Source organism: Hippopotamus amphibius, chromosome X (assembly GCF_030028045.1).
Source record: "Hippopotamus amphibius kiboko isolate mHipAmp2 chromosome X, mHipAmp2.hap2, whole genome shotgun sequence".
Classification (NCBI taxonomy): domain Eukaryota; kingdom Metazoa; phylum Chordata; class Mammalia; order Artiodactyla; family Hippopotamidae; genus Hippopotamus; species Hippopotamus amphibius.
The window spans coordinates 119,811,407-119,836,959 of NC_080203.1; the positions used below are offsets into that span (position 1 = coordinate 119,811,407).

Consider the following 25,553-nt stretch of genomic DNA (forward strand, 5'->3'; position numbering starts at 1 on the left):
CCAATCACTGGGGCCCCCACAGAGTTCCCGATTCAGAAGGTCTGGCAAGGGCTTCCCTGGTGGCACAGTGGTTAGGAATCCTGCCAATGCAGGGGACACGGGTTCAAGCCCTGGGCTGGGAAGATCCCACATGCCGCAGAGCAGCTAAGCCCGTGTGCCACAACTACTGAGCCTGCGCTCTAGAGCCCGTGAGCCACAACAATTGAGCCTGAGTGCCACAACTACTGAAGCCCCCACACCTAGAGCCTGTGCTCTGCAACAAAAGAAGCCACTGCAATGAGAAGCCCACGCTCCACAACAAAGAGTAGCCCCCGCTCACACAGCTTTCTCTAGCTGCAACTAGAGAAAGCCCACGCACAGCAACGAAGACCCAACGCAGCCAATAATTAATTAATTAATTTAAAAAAAAAAGTCTGGAGAGGGGTCCACAGTTTGCATCGGTAAGTTCCCACATGCCACTGCAGCAGCTGCTGCTCTAGGGACCACACTTAAAGAACTGCTGTGGCCCAGGGAAAAAACTTCAACAGGGGACTCAAAGCCAAAGATGTACATAGACTCATTTGTCTTATTTTTTTAGATTCCACATATAAGTGATATAATATTTGTCTTTGACTTACTTCACCTAGTATGATAATTTCTAGGTCCATTCATGTTGCTGCAAAATGGCATTATTTCATTTTTTATGGCTGAGTAGTATTCCATTATATATATATATTCATTCATATTCTCACATCTTCTTAAACCAATTGTCTGTTGATTGGCACCTGGGTTGTTTCCATGTCTTGGCTATTGTAACTAGTGCTGCTATGAACACTGGGGTGCATGTATCTTTTCAAATTAGAATTTTCATTTCCAGGTATATAACCAGGAGTGGGATTGCTGGATCATATGGTAGCTCTATCTTTAGTTTTTTAAGGAACCTCCATACTGTTCTCCATGGTGGCTGCACCAATTTACACTTCCACCAACAGCGTAGTCCCTCCACACCCTCTCTAGCATGTATTATTTATAGACTTTGATGATAGCCATTTTGACCAGTGTGAGGTGGTACCTCATTGTGGTTTTGATTTGCATTTCTTTAATAATTAGCGATGTTCAGCATCTTTTCATGTGCCATCTGTATGTCTTCTTTGGAGAAATGTCTATTTAGGTCTCCTGCCCATTTTTTGATTGGGTTGTTTTTTCAGTATTGAGTTGTGTGAGCTGTTTGTATATTTTGGAAATTTGCATCATTTGCAAATATTTTCTCCCATTGCATGAGTTGTCTTTTTGTTTTCTTGATGGTTTCCTTTGCTGTGCAAAAGCTTTTACGTTTGATTAGGTCCCATTTGTTTATTTTTGCTTTTATTTCTTTTGCCTTGGGAGACTGATCTAAGAAAATATTGCTACGATTTATGTTAGAGAATGTTTTGCGTATATTCTCTTCTAGGAGTTTTATGGTATCATTTTATGGTATCATTTAGGTCTTTAAACCATTTTGAGTTTATTTTTGTATATGGTGTGAGGGAGTGTTCTAATATCACTGATTTACATGAGGCTGTCCGGTTTTCCCAACATCACTTACAGAAACAGACTACAGAAACAGACTACAGAAACAGACTCACAGACATAGAAAACAAACTTATGGTAACTGAAGGGGAAGGGGAGCCGGGAGAAGGATAAATTAGGAGTATTGGATTAACACATACAAACTACTATACATAAAATAGATAAACAACAGGGGTCTACTGTGTAGCACAGGGAACTATATTCAGTATTTTGTAATAACCTATAATGGAAAAGAATCTGAAAAAATATATATGTAACTGAATCACTGCAGTACACCTGAAAGTAACACAACATTGTAAATCAACTATACTTCAATAAAAATGTAAAAATAAACAGACAAAAAGCCAAACAGAGATGAACTTGATTTACTTCCCATTTTTGCCTCTGGCTGGCTTGTAATTATTTTTTAGAAGAGGAACTTGATTTGACCAGCTCTACAGAACAAGAACTTGTGCCGGAAAAGGGTTTCACGCTACCTTATTACAGGCAGACCTCAGAGAGATTGCCGGTTGGGTTCCAGACCACGGCAATAAAGCAGAGATCGCTATCAAATGAGTCACACATTTTGGTTTCCCAGTGCATATAAAAGTTACGTTTACACTATACTGCAATCTATTAAGTGTGCAATAGCATTCTTACTAAAAAGTGCTAAAAAACAATGTACATATCTTAACTTAAAAAATAACTCTATTGCTAAAAAATGCTACGCATCAGCCTCTAGTGAGTCCTAGTAACATCAAAGATCACCATAATAAATATAATAATGAAAAAGTTTCAAATAGCGTGAGAATTACGCAGACGTGACACAGAGACATGAAGCGAGCAAATGTTGTTGGAAATATGGGGCCAATAGACTTGCTCAAGGCAGGGTCGCCACAAATCTTCAATTTGTAAGAAATGCAGTATCTGTGAAGTGCAATAAAGCGAAGTGCAATAAAACGAGGTATGCCTGTTACTGGGTGCCTGGTTCTGAGACTTTTCACTTAAGTCCTGTGGTGTCTGGGACTTGAGGACCCATCTGGGTGGGCTGTGTTCACGACCTGGGGGGTGGCTATGGCTCATCACCCTCAGCTCATGCCACTGGATGTGGTTTCTTTGAATCCCAAAGAGGTGACACTGGGGGTGATGAAGTAGCGGTTATTGCAATACTGATGACCTGTTTGGGAAGCAATGTGGGGTTGTTAATGGAGGGGGCAAAACACAGGGAAAACCATCCCCACTAGGCCCCACAAATGCAGTAACTCTCTTTTTATTGTGGTAAAATAAACATAAAATTTACCATTGTAACCATTTTTAAGTGTACAGTTCAGATGCAACAACATGAATGTACAGTACATTCATGTTCCATCCATCTCGGGAACTTTTTCATCTTCCCAAACGGAAACTCCGCTTCCATTATCACTCTTTTATTTATTTATTTATTGGCCGCACCGTGTGGCATGTGGGGATCTTAGTTCCCAGACCAGGGATCGAACCTCACCCCCTGCAGTGGAAGCACAGAGTCTTAACCACTGGACTGCCAGGGAAGTCCCACTCTTAAAATATATAACAGTCTTTGTTGAGTTACAGTTCACATACCATCAATTCACCCATTTTAAGGTATCTAACCCAACAGTTTTCTGGTATCTTCCTAGAGTTGTGCAGCTATGACCACAATCCATTTTAACACATTTTCGTCACTCCCAAAGGAAACTCTGTATCCATTAGCAGTCATTCCCCAAGTCTCCAGTCCCCTCCCCCAGCCCCTCATCATCTTTATGTCTCTTTAGATTTGCCTGTCCTGGGCATTTCGTGTTAACGGAATCACATGATTATGTGTCCTTTTGTGTCTGGCTTCTCTCACTTAGCATCACGTTTTCGAGGATCATCCATGCTGTAGTGTGGATCACTGCTTCATTGCCTTTTGTATTTACTCTTAAGAAGATTCAAATTTGATCTCGGTATCTCCTCCCCAGCCTCAGTGGCTTCCTCCTCCACTTGATTCATCTTTCCATCTACTCAGCTTCCAAACCAGCTAACAAAATCTTTCTTTCAGGGGTGGGGGGTGAAGGGGAAGCTGGGACGAAGTGAGAGAGCAGTATTGACATATATACACTACCAAATGTAAAATAGATAGCTAGTGGGACGCTGCTGCATAACACAGGGAGATCAACTCGATGATGGGTGATGACTTACAGGGGTGGGATAGGAAGGGTGGGAAGGAGTCAAGGGAGGGAGGGGATATGGGGATATATGTATAAATACAGCTGATTCACTTTGTTGTACAGCGGAAACTGGCACAACAGTGTAAAGCAATTAAACTCCAATAAGAGCTTAAAGAAAAAAAATCTTTCTTTCAAATCCTCCGTGTTCCCTACCCTCTCCCCAAATCCACTGCCTCCCCAGATCTGTCAAATATAGTTCACAAACGACTCTAGGATGTGACCTCTCCTTGCAGTCAGTGTCAACGCCATCACATTTCTTGCCCTTAATATCCCCGACTTGTCCATGGCCTCCTATTTGCAGGCTTTCCTTCCTCCGGTCTCGCTTCTGCAGGCTGGTCAGTTACCTTACTGAAATCAGTCTGCTTGGAAACCTGTGCTCCTCCCATTGCCGGCAGGGTCTCGATCACACTTGGCCTGGCACAGAGACCTCCTCCAATCAGACTTCTGGCCACACTCTCACCCCTTCCACCCCTTTCCTGCCCCCTTGCAACATCATCTGTTCCCCAGACTCTGAGCATTCTCACGCGTCCTTCCCTCTATCTGGAGTGCCGGCTCCAACAGAACCCCAGTCTGTGATGGGGCCTCTGAGCAATCATTACTTTTAAATCTTCATTACTGGTAAGACCAAAAGCCCCCTATTGTTTTTTTTTTTTAACTTTTATTTTATGTTGGAGTATAGTTGATTACAATGTTGTGTTAATTTCAGGAGTACAGCAAATTGATTCAGTTATACATATACATGTATCTATACTTTTTCAAATTCTTTTCCCATTTAGGTTATTACATAATATTGAGCAGAGGTCCTTGTACTATACAATAGGTCCTTGTTGGTTATCTATTTTAAATACAGCAGTGCGTACATCTCAATCCCAAATTCTCAATCTATCCCTTCCCCTCCCCACCCCGTAACCATAAATTCGTTCTCTAAGTCTGTGACTCTTTCTGTTTTGTAAATAAGTTCATTTGTACCATTTTTTTAGATTCCGCATATAAGTGATATTATATGATGTCTTACTGTGCCTGACTGACTTCACTCAGTATGACAATCTCTAGATCCATCCATGTTGCCGCAAATGGCATAAAGTCCCCTATTGTTGATTAGCTCCTATTTAAAAAAATTGGCCTGTCAGGATGGTTTATTCTGATGTTAAACGCCAATTACTCTATTTATAAAGTTGTGTGTATTTATTACAATGCATATTTCACACACATCTTAAATTAATGTCCAGTGCTTTTGGAACTTTTTGAGAATATCACTTGATTCACTTTTTAATTGTGAAAATGTCCTTCTTTACACAGGACCCCTGTAATCTTGGTGGGGGGGGGGAAGGAGGCCTGATTGAGTAGGTAGAAAACAGTAGAAACCATATTGCTTTTTAACCTCCTAGGACTGTTCTATCAATTTACCATTTTCTTAGACAAAGCAGTGCTGTGAAAAGGATGGAAAATGCTCTTTGCAAGTTAGTCTATACACGGGGGCTCTTCTTGTGTGTTTTGGATGCAAGTTCCTCTGACTGATCAACTTTGAAGTCAATTATTCAGTTGTTCTTTGGATTTGTTAACAAGGACACCTATTCCTGTTTTATAGTCTGGTGGGAGAGCACATATCTCTTACTTCCTTCCTTTGTATTTTCCTTTACAAAGCAAGCCTTTCCTACAAACATTGTAAAAAAAAATAATCATAGTTTAGTTTTTTCTCCCCATGTATGCATTTATTTTTTAAGCTCTTTATTGGCATAGTTTAGTTTTATAAATGAACTGCTTCTCTGATTTGATTAGTTTTTTTTATCTCTGTAGAGCTGGTAAAACCAGTTTTCTTAGATTTATTGTAAAGGATTCAACAAAAAAGATAAAACGGGCAATGAGTGTGTCATTCTATGAGTGGTTCTCAAGCGGAGTCAACAGGATGGGGGAGAAGTTATTTCTGTGGCTTGATCTGGGCAGGTGACCTTAAAACCAGCATGCATGATGCAAAGGAAGGTGGGAAAAGCCTGCCTCAAAGCTGTGAGCATGGAGACTTGACCACTTGCCTAACGTGCTGTGTGCAGGGTTTCTTCTTAAACTTGCACCCACCTGTTTGAGAATTTGAGGGGCGTCATGTCCACATTAAACATTCCTGTGGTGTTCTCAACGTTGATTTTCTCTTTCCCTCATTTCTTTCCATTTATTAATTGGAATTCCTCAGTACGGAAGACTTGGCCCCCCTCCTTGGCGTATTTACTTATTTACTTATTTATACCCATAGGGACTTAAAGACAGGCCTTTTATTATTTGGGTTATAATCCAATAAAATCGTTATTTATTTCGTTACTTGGATTGTTCCAGCTTTGGCCTTTGGGAGCTCTTTCGGTGCCCTCTTGACTTGCCCTGTCATTTTTATTGAGCACTTCCTATTTTCTAGCACCATGAAGATTTTACAATTCTCCATAAAGCTCATCAGAAGCACCAGATGACTGTCTTTTGTAAAGCACTCTGCATGTAATTTTTATTAATGTAAAGATGATTTTAGAGGTTATCAAAGCAAAGTATCATTCATCACATGCAAATTACAGATGTCAAGTCCAAGAGCGCAAGTGTGACAGGCTGTGTGCACTACACGGGCAGAGGCTCAGTGCCTTCCACTGCACCCAAAATGTTATCCCCACGGAGTGACACAGTGGGGCCTTTTCATGTGACAGCATTTTAAGTGTGACAGTTCAGCTACTCTCCATTCCCCCAAATGCATCATCTATTTTGGTAGAAATGGGAGTTCAGTGGGACAAAGATGTGGTATTAAATACGATTGTATTTTCCTAGTCATATTCATGAGATGAGGTCACATAATTTGAAATAGTGTCCTAACTATTCTGTTAAAAAATACTCTTGTAAGAGGGAGACAGGATGAGGAATTATACATCTACTCTTGTCAGCAACTGGGTTTGAATCTTGATTTTAACTTTCCTTGTGCTAGTCAGCAAAAGTTTCTCAAAGGAGAAATGAAAGGACAATAGGAATAAGTCAGAAGAACCAAACAATAAGTTGGGGGGTGGGGGTGGGGTGAAGGGGAAGGAATGTCCATCTTTGTAATTTAGAGCAATTCAAAATGAAAAAAAATCTATAGTGTTATGGATAGAACTGATACAACTTAGTTTACTTAAGGCATTCAAATCAGAGCACATCTCAGGAATTTAAAAAAAATGTTGTCTTGCTATCAGTTTTTCTTCTGTGATAAAATGACAAATTTGTCCATGTAGGAAGCATACCCAGATCAAGGAGTAGGGACACAGGACTCTGGTTCAAGAAGGAAAATATATGTCCTGAAACAGACCAGAGACAAAACAACACAGAAGTTCAGGTCGTGTCTTTGCCAGTGCAAAACTGGGAGAAGTAAAGAAGAGTGTCTTCTCCAAGTAGGATAGAGGTGAGTAAGATTAAGCAGGACATAAGACACGCTGCTGATTTTTTTTTTTTTTTTAGCCCTACAGAGTTCAGTCACCAGTTTGCTGTTTTAGGGTGGGGTTCAAGGAATAAAAGTCCCAGTAACAGTGGGCCTTAGCCAGGCTCTATGAGTTTCAGTGTTTGTCAACTCTAAGATCATATTGCAAGGTCTCATCTCCCTCATATGCTGAGGCATGTAATGAGTGAGGTGCCACGGTGCCTGGAGCAAGTCTGATTGAGCATTCATCTGTGCCTTCAACACTTCAGATCCTTAATTTCCATGTTCTTTAATCCCTTCCATAGGAGTCTGTCACTGATGTCACTACCACCTTCTCAGCAGCTGTGTTGGATGGGTCTTCTGCCCCTTGATTAGCCTCTTGTTTAGATTCCTCTGACACACACACACACACAAAGTATTTAGAAAGATGATGCTACTGATCTCTTGTTGGTAAGACCCTGACTTTGAGGTGTTTTTTTTTAAGCTAATGAAACTACTATAAGTATATCTTTCTGCAGAAATCCCAGGATGTAACCAATTTACAACAGTTGCCCCAATATTATAGGTGAGGCATGGGGACAGCCCTATATGTGGTAAGGGGTCAGCTTTTACTTCTCACTTGTGGATCCTCTAACCCTCAGCCTCCTCCATTTCTCAGGGACCAAAAATTTAATTTCTTAAAAGATTTAATTTCTTTATTGTCTTTTTTCTCTCTTCCTGAATGTCTCCCATCTATTTCACTATCTCTTCCTACCACCAGATGGTGGAAAGGGAAAAGGAAATAATGAGACAGTAAATGAATGTGGTGGCTGTCAGAGTATAGTGAAAGGTGTGGTAGTGAATGGACCCCAAAAGGAACTTGTGAGTTACCCGTGAATTACCACGAATTCCGTTTTCACTTTAGTGCCCACTCAAGGGTAGGCTGCCCAGGTCTGGGGGTCAATATGGCACAGTGTTACCTTTTGGGGGGGAATTGCCTCAGTGGATTCCTGGGAACATGAGAGCCTGGGAACATTGCCCGAGCAATGAACCCCACCTGACGCAGGCACGGAGGTGCGGGGTTAGGAGTCCCTATGAGGGTCGGTACGGGGAGATGCAGCCCACCGGCTTCGCTTCTCTTTCTGCATCTCCATCCCACTACCTCCTACAAGCCGAACTCGCACCTGGCTTGCTGTTCCCACGCTGCACTGAAGGGAAATAGCCTGTCTCTCCCTTCATAGGATGAACCCCTTCTCCTTCCCAACAGCCCCCTCTGTGAAGCCTTCTTCTGGGTTGCCTCGACACCCCGGGGTTACCTGTCATCACTCTCAGCAGGTGTTCGGCCCCTCACCTGCCTATGGTCTCCTCTTTCCCAGCCTGTCCACCACCTCACGTCGCACCCTCCGGGTCAGCTCCTTCCACCTCCTTTCCCACGTGCCCCTCCACTCGGACGCCCCCTCCCCTCCTCTGGTCTCGAGGAGTCTCGCGGCATTTCCCGGGGTGTTAGTCGAGCCGCAGAGGGTGGGGGGCGGCCTTGCATCGCTGGGTCCCTCCCCAGCGGGTGGTGAGGGGGGAGCCGGAGCGCAGCAGTCACAGGGACGCCCCGGGCGCCAGCCCCGCCCCTCGAAGGCCCCGCCCCTCCGGCCCCGCCCCCGCCCCGGCGGCCGCGCGTCCCCGGCAGGCGGAGCCGCAGGAGCATCGCGGCGGCGGCGGCGGCGGCGAGGAGGAGGGGAGAGCGGGTGGCGAGGCCGCGGCTGCCGGGCGCTGGGCTGGGCGGCGCTTTTTTTTTTTTTTTTTTTCGCAATTTCCACTAGCGGGGAGCAGGAAACCCGGCGCAGCCGGGCGCAGCGGGCCGCGATGCAGCAGCAGCAGGAGTCGCCCCGGGGCAGCAGCGGCAGAAGCAGCAGAAGCAGCAGCGGGCGGCGCTGAGCCGCCGCGGCCGCCGCTACTGAGGAAGAAGCCGGACCAGCCGCCGCCGAGTCCCGACACCCGCGCCCACATCCCGGCGTCCCGATTCCCGCGCCCCGGTCCCGGCTCCCCGACCCCCGCGTCAGCCTCCGCTAACTTTCACGCTGCCTCGGCGGCCCGGCCCGGCTCGACGCCAATGGGTGAGTGGGGGGCGCCCGGGTGCCCACCTCAGCCCGCGGACGGCGCGCCTGTCCCGGGACCGCGGAGCCGAGGAGGGCGCCCGGGGGCAGGGCCCCAGCGGGTGACATCGTGGTGGGCACCCTGTCTGCCTCGCGCACCCTCCATTCACTCCCACTCGAGCCCGCATACCCTGCTGAGCCCGCGAGGCGCCGACGGGAACCCCGCGGGGGCCTGGGCAGAGGATCGCGGGGGCCGGCCCGGGGAGGCTGGGGCTGAGGGATGCGGGGGGTGTGGTTGGCTTTTCGGGTGGGCGGGGAGAGTTTTGTCTTGGCCATTTTCTCGCCCCCAGCGCGCCTTCCTCTGCGCTGAGGACGCAGGTACCGGGAGCTGGTGGGCTCCGGCCTTGCGCGGGGCTTGGGGTGCCCGCCTGGCCTCGCCGCAGGGGAGCCCGGAATCTCGGGGGTCTCGGGGCGGCGGGGGGCCTGGTGCCTTTGCCAGGGGCTGACGTGGGGTGGGGGGGGGCGGGAAACGCCCCAGAACCCGACCTGGCATGCGGTCCTCGGGTCCGGAGCGACTGACCCGCCTCCCTTAGCGTCCCTCTTCCTCCCGACCCTGACCCCTTCTCTGCCAGCCTGCCTTCCTGGCAAGGTCTCCGTTCGGTGATGCTCAAAGGCCACTTCCCACACCCTCTAAGTATGCAGGCTTGGAGAACTGGAAACGGTGATTCCGTCCTTGATTTACTGGCCAAAGATCAGTTCCAAGTAGACAACTAACTGTTAGGCCCCCTGGGTCCCATCTGGTATAGACCCCAGAGTATTGGAGCCACTTGCCTAGAGGACCTGGCACTTTATTGGGCAGTGGACTCGGGATTACCAGGGCTATTAAACGTTTGGCCCACCCAGGTAATATCCTTGCTGGCAGCCACTCTGTTTTCATGCCTCTGGCAGATTACTTTGGGGTGTTTCTAGGCCAAACATAGGAAGACTGTAGATTATAATAAATCATAATGAAGTGAGACCTTTCTGTCTTCAGGTCACAGGATTTAGGTAGGCGAGTCAAACAGTGATCATCCAGCAGTCTTGGAAGGCTCGTGAAGACAGATGCACTGGAGCAGGGGAGGTTTAACCCTGTCAGTTGTTGACAGGCAAAGTTCAAATCCCATTTGTGGTCATTTGTCAGAAATGGTTTTCCTTTTCCAAAGTCGTGACAATCTGATGGCCTCTCAACTTCAATGTCACTTTTTTTCTCAGTGCCCTTCTCTGACCAGTCCCAGTCTAAAGTAGTTCCTTTCTGTTACCCTTTCTCCTATAGCACTTAAAAAAAGCAGTATTACATATTTATTTGAGTTTAACATTTCTGTCCCCTACTGTAAGCTCCATGACCATGGGGACATTGCTGTGTTTTGCTCAGCACTGTTTTCTTTGGTGCCTGGCACAGAGCAAGCCCTAAATAAATATTTAGTGAATGAATGAATGAGTGAATGAATGAATGAGTGAATGAATGAGGGGATAGGAAACCCTCCTACTCTGTGGAAGGCAAAACACTTAGCTGGGCACTCTTGTTTTGCTTTGGCACCTAATAAGATGATTTAGTTCGTTAACAAAGTATATACTTCATACATCACCCATTACTTTCACAACAGATTGGTTTTTCCTGAGGTAACCAAAAATGCTGTTTTTATTTTTTTTTATTTTTTGGGGGGGTACACCAGGTTCAATCATCTGTTTTTATACACATATCCCCGTATTCCCTCCCTTCCTTGACTGCCCCCCCTCGAGTCCCCCCCACCCTCCCTGCCCCAGTCCTCTAAGGCATCTTCCATCCTCGAGTTGGACTCCCTTTGTTATACAACAACTTCCCACTGACTATTTTACAGTTGGTAGTATATATATGTCTGTGCTACTCTCTCGCTTCGTCTCAGTTTCCCCTTCACCCCCCGCCCCCTCCCATACCTCGAGTTCTCCAGTCCATTCTCTGTATCTGCATCCTTATTCTTGTCACTGAGTTCATCAGTACCATTTTTAGATTCCATATATGTGAGTTAGCATACAATATTTGTCCTCTTTCTGACTTACTTCACTATGTATGACAGATTGTAGTTCTATCCACCTCATTACATATAGCTCCATCTCATCCCTTTTTATAGCCGAGTAATATTCCATTGTATATATATGCCACATCTTCTGTATCCATTCATTTGTTGATGGGCATTTAGGTTGCTTCCATGTCCTGGCTATTGTAAATAGTGCTGCAATAAACATGATGGTACAAGTTTCTTTTGGGATTATGGTTTTCTTTGGGTATATGCCCAGGAGTGGGATTACTGGATCATATGGTAGTTCTATTTGTAGTTTTTTAAGGAACCTCCAAATTGTTTTCCATAGTGGCTGTACCAACTTACAGTCCCACCAACAGTGCAGGAGAGTTCCCTTTTCTCCACACCCTCTCCAACATTTGTTGTTTCCAGATTTTGTGATGATGGCCATTCTGACTGGTGTGAGGTGATACCTCATTGTGGCTTTGACTTGCATTTCTCTGATGATGAGTGATGTTGAGCATCTTTTCATGTGTGTGTTGGCCATCTGTATGTCTTCTTTGGAGAAATGTCTATTTAGGTCTTCTGCCCATTTGTGGATTGGGTTATTTGCTTTTTTGGTATTAAGCTTCATGAGCTGCTTGTATATTTTGGAGGTTAATCCTTTGTCCGTTGTTTCATAGGCAACTATTTTTTCCCATTCTGAGGGTTGCCTTTTAGTCTTGTTTATGGTTTCTTTTGCTGTGCAAAAGCTTTTAAGTTTCATGAGGTCCCATTCGTTTATTCTTGATTTTATTTCCATGATTCTAGGAGGTGGGTCAAAAAGGATGTTGCTTTGATGTATGTCATGGAGTGTTCTGCCTATGTTTTCCTCTAGGAGTTTTATAGTGTCTGGCCTTACATGTAGGTCTTTAATCCATTTGGAGTTTATTTTTGTGTATGGTGTTAGGAAGTGTTCTAATCAAAAATGCTGTTTTGATCACCTGTCGTTTTGGGTGGATCACCTAAAGGATTGCACAAAAAAAGATGTTAGATCCAAATATCTTCTCCTGTGGCTGGACTGTGTTTTCTGTATCTCAGTGGGAAGAGGATAGAGTTCTGTTTAAGAAGAAACAGACCTGTTTATCATTCAAGTCTGAACTGTTTTCATTATCCAGAACCTCCTAAGAAAATTAGAAAGTGCTTCTGCAGTTTATAGTCCTTTCAGGCTTAATCTTTTTTTACTGTAACCATTACAAAAGGGAGGGGGGCAGCGCTGAAAGTGATTTTCATTTATTTCAAGTGTTAATTCTTAGAAGTGCTAAGAGTAAAATGGATGCTGTCATTTAGTTCATTAAAATGTTTAGAGTGGGATGTGAGATGCTGGTAGTAGCTTGGGGACTAAAGATCACGTGCTATTTTCTAAAGCATCTTCAGTAGTGTATTTGTGATGGAGTACAGGTATTCAACAACTGATTCTTCCAGTGGAGCCACCTAACAGTGCTGTTTCTGAAGCAGGTGTGTGTGTATACACAGGCACCCACCCCCTTCCCCAGTCTCCTGTATCTCTTTGGTTTTCAGAAGGTTTGTCCACTTTATCAATTTGATACACTTCCATTCTTACCGGGTCTGATAATGATTTTTCCCTTGGTGGATAACACAATAAAACTGGATTACATAGTCTTTGATCTGAAAAACAACTGCAGAGTATCAAATCCCTAACCCTGAAATGAAGCAAGTTAGTTATGAAATGGCCTCTTACAAAAGCTCACTCAAAATATGCCGTTCAAGTTTGTGGGGAGAGGCCTTCAGTGCCAGATGTAGGGAAAGGCTCTTGTAATTACAACTGCACGTATATTATTACGACCCAAATCTGTGAGTCGTGGAGGATCTGCAAGCCCAGTGAAGGATTTCCATTTAAAGAATTCCAGAGTAACAACAAAGTTTGGACTGTCGGTAGCACTGTATTGTATTGGCGGTGCTAGACTGCTTTATGCTAAATCAGCTAAAGCTAAAATGAATATAACATGTTGGCCTCCACAAACAGGCTCGAGTTAGAAATGGAAGAAAAGGCTCAACCTTTATCAGTCATGAGCTTTACCCCCTTCTGTCCCTCATGGCTGGGGCAAAGCCTTGCTACCCTCCTGGTTGCACAGAACTTGCTTGTTTCTTCTCTGACCGCTTTAATTCTTTATGTGTTACTGACATTCTTTGATCAACTTTCATATTTGTCATTGTTTTAAAGTTGCACACAGTGGTCGGTATTCATCCATTTATCCATTTATCCATCCAATATTTATTGACCTGCTTTGTGCCCAGCGTTGTGCTAGGAGCAGGTGCGTGGCACACACAGAGCTGCCGGCTTGGGTTGCTCAGTTTAGTGGGAGAGGTAGCCTTGAGTGCAATACTTTCAACGATGTGTAATTGTAAGCCCTGGTAGGTCTCATGAAAGGAGATTAGAGAGGGAGCATCTGACCTAGGCTGCAGAGGGGTAAGGACAGTGTCTTTGAGGAGATTGTGTTTGAGCTGAAATCTGAAAGTTGGGTAGGAGCCATCACTGCCCTCCATCCCCCTGCCCCTGCTCTGGAACATCTGCAGTGGAACAGCCAGGCACCGTGGGGATTCGCAGGGCATCACAGTGAGAGGGGGTCAGGAAGGACCACACATAGCAGTGGGGCCTGTGTCAGGTGCTTTGGGGAGCGGTTAAGGAAGCCGGGCATTGCTCTGGATTGGATGCTGTCAGGAAGCAGGGCTGAGTCATGATCGGGGCGTCTTAGTACTCTTACCAGAGAAGTAGGGAAGACCAGACAATCACTGGGATTGGTGAAGAAGCAGCATTCGATCCTAGAAGCCAGGAACCAGGGACGTTGGGTGACTTCGTGGTTTGGACAAGTTCCTGCTTTGCCTGGCTTCTGAAGTGATTACAGAGTGATCTTGTCAAGTACGTGATGGGTGGGGGCAGGTCCAGCTCCATTCTGGGGACTGTTGTTCAGAATTCACCGAATGGACAACTCACATGCTTTACCTGGGATAGATCGGAGGAACAGAGCAAGCTGCTGAGAACCAAGAAGCAGTGCAGCTCTTAACGGGAAAGATGCAGGTCAGGAAGGTGCTGGAATGCTTTCACTGTGAGAAGAGGGTCTCTAATACTGTGGTTCTCAGAGTGTGGCCCCCCAGTCAGCAGCTTCAGCCTCCTGGGATCCTGTTAGAGATACTACTTCTCTGGCCCCAATTCTACCCGCTGAGTCAGGAACTCTGAGGGTGGAGCCCAAAAATCTGTGTATTCATGAACCCTCCAGAGGGTTCTGATGGGTGGCCAAGGTCAAGCCTAGAACCTCATTGCCTTGCAGGTGAGAAACTGAGGTCCAGAGAGTGCGGGTATATGGGCACTCTGGTCATAGGTGCCATTGTAAGTGACATAAAACCTCAGAGAAGGAGAAAAATGTGCTCCTAGTTCAGAACAAACCTCTCCTGGAGTTGTTAGAATAGTTCAGTGTTGATTCATCCATGAATCTAGTCCAAGTCAGACCTCCAACACCTGGGCATTAGTGACACTAGCTGGCCCATCTCGGTGTTAGTCACTTGGAGTACCACACGGGTCTTTCCCATCATCCTTTTCCCCCCCTCCATCCTCTTTAGAAGGGGCATTAAAAATATATTGTTAGCATTATGAGGGCTTTGATATTTGTTCATGATTTCCCATACCTGGTTGCCTGTATTAGCTTCCAATTGCTGCTGCAACGAGTTACTACAAACTTGGAGTTCTGGAGATCAGAGTCCAACAAGGTTTCATCAGACTAAGGTCTGGATATCGGCAGGACTGCCTTCCTTCTGGAGGCCTAGGGGAGACGCCCTCTCCTGTTTTTTTTCCAGCTTCTAGAGTCTGCCCACATTCCTTGGCTTGTGGCCCCCTTCCATCTCCCAAGCCAGCAATGGGCCAGTCGAGTCTCTCTCAGTGTATCACTCTGATACTGATTCTTCTGCCTCTCTCTTCTACGTTTAAGGAGGGCATGAGCTGCATCTGTTTGGTCAGTGTCCCTGTGCCTGGCTCATGGTAAGCCTAAAATTAAGATTGGTTGAGTTCATTATTATTCCTAACCTTCTAGCTAGCTTCCCCAATGTGTGTCCTAGACATCTCAGAGCCTGCTGCAACCTCAGCTCAGCATTTCTGCTTCGTAACACCTGTCCTGACTCATTTATTCTCCATGTCCTTGCAGGTATTACCACCTTTCCTGTCACTTCTATTGGTATTCTGCTCATTGCCTTGCCTTTTCTTCCTTGCCCCTCCCCCATCTCAGCCCCTTCCAATGGACAGTCAAGCCCCAAATGCTTCTGGAATTGACCCTATATCTTTACCATTCTGCAGATGCTTTCCATCCTGACTGCCTTAGCAAAGTCTTCATGAAGCTGAGTGGTCACCTTTGCCTTTTTCTGTTCCATCCTTGTTCAGGCCTCTGAGCCTTTCCCATGTCATTCTCTTGATGAGGAACAGATTTCACTCTCTTCTCTGCCTTATAGTGTCCCTGTATTAGTTTTCTCTTGCTGCTGTAACAAATGACTACAAACCCAGTGGCTTAAAACAATATAAATTTATAATCTTACACTCCTGGGGGTCAGAGACCCAAAATGGATTTTACTGGGCTGATATCAAAATATTGGCAGGGATGTGTTTCTTTCTGGAAGCTCCAGGGGAGAAATCATTTCCTTGCCTTTTCCAGCTTCTAAAGGCAGCCTGCATTCCTTGGCTTGTGGCCACATCACTCTAACATCTGCTTCTGTCCTCACATCTCCTCTCTTACTCTGACCCTCCTGCCTTCATTTTATAAGGACCATTGTATTACACTCGCGCCACCCAGATAATCCAGGATACCCTCCCTATCTCAAGACCCTTAACTTAATCACATCTGCAAAGTCCCTTTTGCCATGGAAGGTAGCATATTCACAGGTTCTGGGGACCAGGAAGTGGATATCTTGTGGGGGAGTACCATTCAGCCTACCACCCCCCTTAGTCATCTTTTGAGGCCTGCTCCAATAGGTTGCTGTACAACACTTCGTCTTGTATTAAGTCTGTTCGTCTCTGACTGGGTGTCCCCAACTACATTGCCCTGGCTCATTGCCTGGCCTACGGTAAGTGCCATATGTTAATGAAAGAATGAATAAGTGAATAACCCTTTCACCCAAGTACAGTTACTACTTGAAATTCTCTGAGGCTATTGGCTGCTAGGAGTGTGTGTGTGTGTAGTTCTGTAAAATCCCCCAGGCACAGTGTGCTGACAAGGTCTGTTTGCTGACAGTTCACGGTGGCCTGCATTGCAGTGGGCGAGAAGGGTAATGCCACATGTGTCACATGGCTTCAACAAAGAGCTGCAAGTTTAAGATAGCAAATTCTCTCTGGCAGTGGTTCTCAACCAGGAGCAGTTCTGCTCCCCTCCCCCCCCCGCCCCACCCTGGGGGACATTTGGCAGTGTCTGGAGGTGGCAGCTGGTGGGGGAAGGGCAGCCTACTGGCATCTGGTGGGCAGAGGCCAGGGATGCTGTCCCACATCCTGCAATGCACAGGTAGTCCCCACCATGGTTATCTGGCCCCTAGTGTTGGGGAAGCCTCCTCTGGGTGTTACGCGGGTGGTGGAAGCACTGTTTCCTTCCTTCATCCTCAGCTGCTCTGGGACATAAGGTTTTCCTCTGTGGCCACTGCCTTTGTTTTATTTATATATTTATTTTTAAAATATTTATTTATTTATTTGGCTGCATCCGGTCTTAGCTGTAGCATTTGGGATCTTTTGGTTTTAGTTGCAGCATGTGGGATCCAGTTTCCTGACCAGGGATCAAACCTGGGCCCCCTGATTTGGGAGCGTGGAGTCCCAGCCACTGGACGGCCAGGGAAGTCCCCAGCCTTTGTTTTATGAATGAACCAAGATGTCCCTGAAGGGCAGGACTCTTTGGCACTTCTTCACTGTTTTGTCCTTTCAGTAGAAAGTGTCTTAACACAGCTCTTGCCCCCTTCTGTCCATACCTGGGTCGCGAAGTTGTTGAACTTACTTCTTCCATGTATGGCTCCCCTGATGTTTTGCCTTCCCAGTAGGATGTGCTTATATGCCAGGTGGCAGATGATAGGTCCTTCTGCCGCCCACAAATCGGTCCCTGGACCTGGAGAGCTGGTAGGGCCCTTGGCAGTCATGACCCACACCATCAGATGGTGGAACCAAGACTCAGAGAGGCAAAGTGACACGGGCCCACAGCTGCAGAACTCCCTTTCAATATGAGAGAACCAGCCACCTGTATAGTTGTTCAATAAATATCAGGCTCCCGCTTCCCCACAGTGAGGCGCTTTCTACAGCCTGTTTCCCTGGTAAGTTTTTTTAAACAGCTTTATTGAGATATTACTCACATATCATACGGTTCATCTATCTAAAGTGTTTGATTCAGTGTTTTTTTGTATGTCACATTATTCATTTCTAAAATTATGGTAAACATATATAACGGAATTTGCCATTTTAACCATTTTTAAGCGCACAGCTTAGTGGTGTGAAGTACATTCACAGTGTTGTGCAACCAGCGCCACTGTCTATTTCGAAAACTTTTTCATCACCCCTCCCTGTAACTTTCTAACTGGAAGGTTAGGATCCGTGTCCCCTGGAGGGGTCACTCGACCACTCAGCTGTTTTGGGGAACACTTGGTAGAAGCCCAAGGATCCCAGTTAAGATTCCAAAGAAATACAGGAAAAGAGGAAGTATGCTTGTGTTGTTTTTTAATGGTTTTCGCTGGTGTTTCCTTTGGGTGGGGGTGGGGGTGGGGGTACTTCATTTTTGCTCTGTCCCTCCAGGCAGCTCCCTTGGTTCCATCCCTTTCGTCCTGTGGGGGAATTCTGACTTTCCTTCTACATCCTGAAGCGCTTGTGAGTTAGTTGCTTGCAACTTCCTTGGCAATTCCTGGGGTCCATTAAGAATATTTCAATCATGGGAGAAAACACTGTGGTGCCAAAGTGATCTCTGGAATCCCCACATAGAGGCGGGACAGAGTGCCACGTTTCTTTGCTTATATTCCTTCAGCTGGCAAAGGTACACTGGCAACTGGTTGATGATGAGCGCTTGGTTTTCAACTGACCGTTATTTTATGGATAAATATCTTACAGGCGGTCCTGTAGTTTACATGAGGGGACACTTAAACAAAGCAAAATGGAGCTCGTGGACCTTACTCACTGGTAAACTATGCTCATAGTTAGGCTCAGGAGGAAAAAACACTGATAACAAAAAAATCCTGGGATATTTGTCCTCCCTGAACAGTATTTAGTTGGCAAGAAAAGCCCAGTAAAGGCCTTAGCTTATTTCCTTCCAGTGGCCGGGGAAATGGTGGGGCCACTGCAGGAGGCTGGTCTGTCCCCAGGCGCAGGGGACAGCGGCAAGATGAAGTGCCATTCAATCCATGCTGCTGTTTCTTCCTTAGTGTCTTGGATTAAATACTATAAATATTTCAGTGCTGATTAATTACTCATTTTGCATAACAAACCTAAGTCCTTAAGCACCCAAGTGCAGCATGTATAGACAGTTGAAAATACCGGCTCTTTAAGCTTCAACTTCCTACCAGTCAGTGCTCAAATAGCCCTTGTGGTTTTGATGGATTTTTCTGAACTCTTCTAGACTTGGAAAACTTGGGGCTCAGTTCTAGGTCTGGTCCTCTGGGGCTGCACTAGTTTTATCCATCGCACACCCACTCCCCGTGTGAAAAGTCTTTAATTAGCTTAGTGTCCTCTCTAATTATTCCAGCTAGTTCTCATTTTTGTGCCTGGGGCTAGAAGGAGGTGCTTGGACCTTGTTTTGGATGAGAGCTGGGAAAGTCTGCCTTGGCTTCGCTTTCCTGCCCCGTAGCCAGCTTCTCCCTGGATCCGCGTCTTCTGCGCCAGACCCTTCTGGATGCCACCTTTGCCTACCTTCTGCTTGAGTAGTTTCCATGCTAGCTGGGCGAACTTCACTGGTCACAAATAACTTCATGAACGGGCTTTGCCTTTCTCCTATTTTGATCATTAAAAACACAAAAATGTTTTTAAAAAACCTCTTGACAACTTGAACAAAATAGGATAGTTTTCACCACTTAACCAGTGATTTCTTTCTCACTGGCCCTTTGTTCTCAATAAAATATTAGATGGAGAACAGAGGTGCCAACCCACATACAGTCTGTCAGCTCATCAGTGGTACCTAAGGCAGGTTGGGCAAAGTGTTTGTTAATTGACAGTGACTTTTTTTTTTTTTTAGTTTAATTGCTACCTTTGTCAGGAAAGAAATGAAAAAGTAATTAGCTTTGGGCGGTGTTGAGAGGGGAGAAGGAGGGTTGCTGTGTCACCAATTGAGGAAAAACTGTGAAAGGGGCTGCAGTTTGCCCTGTTCATGTTTGTTGGGCAGAGACACTGCAGCAGCTTGCTGGAGAAATGTTGAAATTCTTTTTTAGAGTTAGTTTTTAGAAGAGGTTATACATCCACATGACTCAAAATTCACAAGGTGAAAAGTGGTGACAGTAAAAAGTCTCCTTCCCATCCCAGTGCTCCAGCTATCCAGTGACCCTCCCCATATACTGTTGCTATTTCTCATAAATTCTTCTAGGGAGACTTGGTGCCTATGCCAGCAGATAGGTATTTCTGTTATCCATTCCCCCCCCTCCATTTTACCTCATGATTAATTGTCTAGCTGGTGATGTTTTCCCCTGGGGATGTGCATTGGAACCTTGTGCCTGGGTGCTCGCCATCCGATTTAGACGGGGGGGTGGGGGGGGGGGACAGGTGGATTGTGGAAGCATTCTCCAGGAGATTCTGCTGTGCACTCTTGAGTCTCAAGTGATCTGGGGTCTCAACTGGTAGAAACTCTGTCTTGGATCTTACATAATCTCAACCTTACTTCTGAACTGAGTTAGGAGATAACTTCCCACTTTGATGTGTGTGTAGCAAGGACTTTCTTAAAGCAAGGAAGCCAAGCAGAGCCTGCTAACCTGAAAAAGGGGTTTATTATGGGGTCACAGGGGCCTCTCATGCAGCCCAAGGAGTCCCAGAACCAGGGATGGGCCAGCTCTCCTTCTTGTCACGTCCCTTTTCTTTGTGCAGCTCATTCACGGGGCACATGCCACAGTTCCAAACACTTGTTCACAGTGACTTGATTCGATCCCAGTTCCAGATTCCCATTAGGGTGACCCTAAGCCCACTGGAGTTGGTGTGGCCTCCTGGAGACACACAAGTGGCTGCTCCGCGCCCACATCTGTGAGGTGAGGACTGCCCGGTTCCAGTCCTGTGTCAGTGTTTAAGGAGGACCTCCTCGGTGCCAGGTGGATGCTAGGTGCTGGGACAGTCCTGACCAGGACGCAGCCCTGTCCTCAGGGGACAGGGGTGCCTGGGGGCTACCCTTGGGACAAGGCAGTATACACATGGGACAGGCAGGATGCTTGAAAGCCGTAAGCGAGCATACCTGAAGGTGCCCTGTGCCCAATTTTCCTGGCTCCCTCTTAACAAAGGGGTGATTGGTGTGAAGTGGTGCTTTCAAGGATGGGCCAGCCGCCTTTGGAGTCCCTCTCATGAGGCTCCCCCAAGGGACGGCTCCTGGCCTTGCCGGGCACCGGGCGCTGTTATGCTTCTGAGTGAGTAAAGGCTGTTTTTTACCCTTTGAGATCCTGAGTTGTGTAACCGAACTCAGTTTCTCCCCTGGAGTTGGCAACACTTAAAAAGTGTGGATGTCAGATATTTGAAAGGGCAGACGATGGCTACAGGTGTAACATGCAGCTTGTTTCTACGTTGTTTGGGGGAGCTTTGCCCTTGGATGGAAAATGGAACCGTGGACTCACCAGGCCATGGTGGCACACTCACCCTTCACCCTTCCCTCCGGTTCAGTACCTGTTGTTTCTCCTTTCAAATATGTGATTGTACTAGCTCTTTCCATATGAAAGAATTCTCCTTATTTAAATAAAAAAAAGTTAAAAAAAAAGTGTGGATGTGACTTTGGGGGCACTCGGAGGGGTTGCTGGTAGCATGCTGCAGGGGCAGGGTGCAGTTGTGACATTGTCTGGCTCTTTTAGGGAACCTGTGGGTTTTTAAATGGAGGAAGAGATGAAGGCATTGTGAAAAACAGCCACCGCCTGGCCTGGCGAGTTAACCGCTGGAGCGGAGTCCTGTCGGTGAAGGGGGCAGGGGACCGTGGGTGCTGCGTCTGCTGTCTACCTCTCTCCACTCACACCTTCTCTCTTTTTGTCCTCTCTCTCCCTCACCCTGTCTCTGTCCCCTCCCCACACCTTTTCTGTATCCCCACGCTCCAGCTCTCCCCAAACTTTCTCTTCCCTCTGACCTTCCCTCCCCTCACTGTCCACCCACCCATTCCTGATCCTCCCTCCTGCTCTTTCTCTCCCCCCTTTCCCTTCAGCCCTCCTTTTGTGCCCCTCCCCCTCTTTCCTTCATTCTCTCTTTCTCATACCCTCCCCCACCCTCTTCCCCGCCTCTCCTCTTCAGTCCCTGTGTGTGTCCCCCTTCTCCAGGTCCCCCTGTCCACACGTCCTCCCCTCCTTGCCCCCCCCCCCCCCCCCCGCCGCTTGCTCCTCCTGCTTCTTACTAGGTCCCTCCTCTTCCTTCCTCTTCTTTCTCCTCCCTCTCTTCCCACCCCTCCACCTCTCCATCCCCCTCTGTCCCCTAACTCCCCTTCTCTCTCCCCTCTTTCTCTTCTTCAAACCCTCTCTTCTCTCCCCTCCCCCATGTCTCCCTCCCCCAGCTCTCTGCCTTGAACACCCCCCTCCTGCTCTGTGGTCTCTTGCCCCCTCAGCCAACACTCTCTCCCTCAAGCCCCTTTCTCTCCTGAAATCCCCCATGTCTCACAGCCCTCCCATTTCTCCCATCTATGCCCTCTCCGCAAGGTAACGCCTCTGCCTCAGCATCTTCAACTGATGGCACCACCTCTGTTCCTCTGCTGGAGCTGGATGAAGCCAGGACGTGCGGGAAGGGCTCCTGCTCCCCCACAGGGACTGGGTGGCCAACTCCCCACCAGTGAGGGCAGTCGTCTTAAAGGATAACACCTTCTCCAATGATGGTGTAGAGGGCTCCATCCCTGACCGAGGGGAGAGGCAGATTCTAGCATGTGTGTGTCTTATTCTAGTTCCAATATTCTCTAATCCTGAAAGTGTTTTTTTTTTTGTTATAAATATATAGTGACTCTATTATAGACTTTAGAAAATTGGAAGCAGGAGAACTTAAATTGAACACTCATACAGTACCCCAGTACAACCACTTTCGTTTTATTTGGTGTATGTCTTTTAAGACTTTTGACTATATATGAGGGTGAGTCAAAAATTACCTGCACTCTGGTTATATTAAAACTTCTATAAATTCTACATCCAGAGTGAGGATAATTTTTGACTCGCCCTTGTACTTGTAGATAATATGTATATTATTAATATATAGGAGTACATATAATTAATTGTACATTCTGTTTTTTTGTTCGCTTAACCTCATAGTCATCTCCAAAGCTGGTATTTGTAGTAGCTGAGTATGTGAGTTCCTGAATCTTAACTTATGTAACCATTTCCCTACCGTTTGAGCATCTAGGTTGCTTCCATATGTAAGTAAGGATGGGATGGATACCATTTTCCTTTTTATCCTTTAAGGAAATCAGGTTATATGCAGGGTGACATTCCACATCCATTCTTTGTTTCCATAGCCTCCAAATGACTGCAGTGGCCCAAGCTGCTGCTGGTGAGTGCACGGGGGTCAGGACGTGTGCATTGGCAGGGGACTTGCCATCCCTGTGTTTGCTTTCAGTTTTAGTTCAAGAAACTTGGCCTGTATGGCTTATCATCCCTTCTGTGCTCTGTGTGTGCGTGTGTGTGTGTGTGTGTCTGTGTCTGTGTGTGTGTGAGGGAGACAGAGACAGGGAGAGATGGAGACATCTCTGAAGGAAACTGCTGGTAGGGCTTTCCTGTTCCACAACGTGTACCTATTTCACGGCGCCATTTTGAGATGATTAATCTTGGTTTAGCGCTCAGGCATGAGAATAGGGGATATACAGTGAAAGGTAAAACTTTTGCAAGGACTTGGTTCCTCCCCTTCTCTTTCCTTCCTCCTTCCCTCCCTCCCTCCTTCCACTTCACGCCCTGACTGGCATTTTAAAGCGATTTTGTTTCCCAGAACCAGAGGGAGAACTGTGTCCCGGAGGCCCTGGGTCCTCACTAGGACTTCACGTTTGGGTGGGACGTGGGTCCAGGTCCCATGCTGACGAGGGAAAGGTCGTGGCTGTATTAAACCTCCTGTGATTTCCTAGCTTAGCTTGGTGTCATTGTCATACACTCCCCTGAAAAAGTTGGGCTTTTAGCTTCAAAGGGCTGGCTAGAACCCCAGGATCTAGGCTGGGAGACCCATCTCGAAGCCTGCCTTCTCGACGCATCAGTGTTGTTAATGGACAGCACTGTGTAAAGCATTCGTACCTCAGCCACCAAGTACATGTCAAATGCCGGCTCGTATACCTGGGCAAAAAGAGTTGAATATTGATGATGCTCTTTCAAGGCCAGGTGTCCGTGAAACTTCTAAACTTCATGATAGCACATGTTAGGAAGCCTTGGTAGCTAATGGGTACCGTATCCTTTTTCCCTTTGTTTCATTTTCAAATTATGAACATAACCGGCCGGCACTGGCAGGACAAACAAGACACTTGATTCAGGACTGCTGTGTATTGGAATTCAGTTAGATTCTACAAGTCTTTATTGAGTGCCTGTTAGGTGTGAGATCTGATAACCAGAGAGACTCAGAGATAGCTAAAGTTTCCCTCAATGACACATTTTCGTTAACTTTCATTTCCTTAATTGGGTGGGAGATTGTGATGTGATCATTTCACGAATCACACAGTGAAATAAGCAGTTAAACCAAAGGGTGTTTGAACAAGTTTTGTTTCTCCCCAAAGAAGGAAAGATATCCATTTGAGGAACACACATCAAGTTAGAAGACAGCTCTCTGAGATAACAGTCATTAGTCAGTGTCTGAAACTCCTTCCTCGCTGCAGGTCTAGAGAAACCAAATAGAACAGGATTTCTCAAATGAGTAAGGCTGAAGTTCCCTTTACCAGGGAAGTATTTACCAAGAATCCCTCTTTTGCTTTGAACTTTAAAAAATGTTTATTGGCTTTTGTTTATTTACTTAATTGCAGTAAAATATGCATAACAGAAAATTTACTGCTGAACTCTTTTTTTTTTTTTTATTGTGAGAACATAAAATTTACCATCTTATCCCCTTTTCAGTGGACAGTTCAGTGGCATAAAGTACATTCACATTGTTGTACAACCATCACCACCATTCATCCACAGAACTCTTTCCATCTTGCAAAACAGAGACTCCATACCCCTTAAACAGCAACTCCCCGTTCCCCTCTCACCCCAGCCCCTGGCAACCAGCATTCTCCTTTCAGTCTCTATGAGCTTGACTACTCCAGGGACCTCATTTAAGTGGACTTATACAGCATTTGTGCTTTTGTGTCTGGCTTATTTCACCTAGCGTGGTGTCTTCAAGGTTCATTCATGTTGTAGCATGTGTCAGAATGACATTCTTTTTTAATTGCCTTAAACTTTTTAATAACGATGCTGCTTGAAAAATAGGCACTTTTGCTTTCAGCTCATTTGGAAGTATAAACCTGAAACAGATTCACAAATTAAGGATGAATTAACCCAATAAAGCTCATATCAACACTAACAGGAGACACAATGACATGTTTCAGAGATGCCATTGTTGCTGACGAGGCGGCAGGGCACACACACTGCTTGATATGGTGCAATCTTTTGTAAATTTATTTATTTTATTTTTGGCTGTGTTGGGTCTTCACTGCTGTGCATGGGCTTTCTCTAGTTGTGGCGAGCAGGGGCTACTCTTCCTTGGGTGCACAGGCTTCTCATTGCGGTGGCTTCTCTTCTAGAGCACAGGCTCTAGGCACGCGGGCTTCAGTAGTTGTGGAACGTGGGCTCTAGAGCTCAGGCTCAGTAGTTGTGGCACACGGGCTTAGTTGCTCCATGGCATGTGGGATCTTCCTGGAACAGGGATTGAACCCATGACCCCTGTAGTGGCAGGTGGATTCTTAACTACTGTTCCACCAGGGATGCCCTGGTGCAGTCTTTTGAGTTCACTTGGTTGTCTCATCTCTTCTTTCTTCGAATCAGTGTTAGAATCCTCCCTTCACACAGTGTTCTCTGAGGCCTTTTTATGGGATGCTGTGCAATAGAACTGGTTTTGAAAGCAGATAGGATATTTGATATACATAGACCACATGTCGTGTGGACAGCATCGAGCATCAGTATAAAATACGTACTC

At 46.2% G+C, this 25,553-nt stretch overlaps 1 protein-coding gene across 1 annotated transcript in view; it reads left to right on the top strand.

The window, feature by feature from the left end:
- The first annotated feature begins 8,951 nt into the window (after nt 1-8,951).
- The window catches only part of SH3KBP1 (SH3 domain containing kinase binding protein 1), a 333,408-nt gene continuing 316,806 nt past the window's right edge, over nt 8,952-25,553 (top strand). Inside the window, exon 1 of the mRNA XM_057718401.1 lies at nt 8,952-9,254. Coding sequence (XP_057574384.1) covers nt 9,251-9,254 — 4 coding nt within the window. The 5' untranslated portion in view covers nt 8,952-9,250. The remainder of the gene's footprint in view (nt 9,255-25,553) is intronic.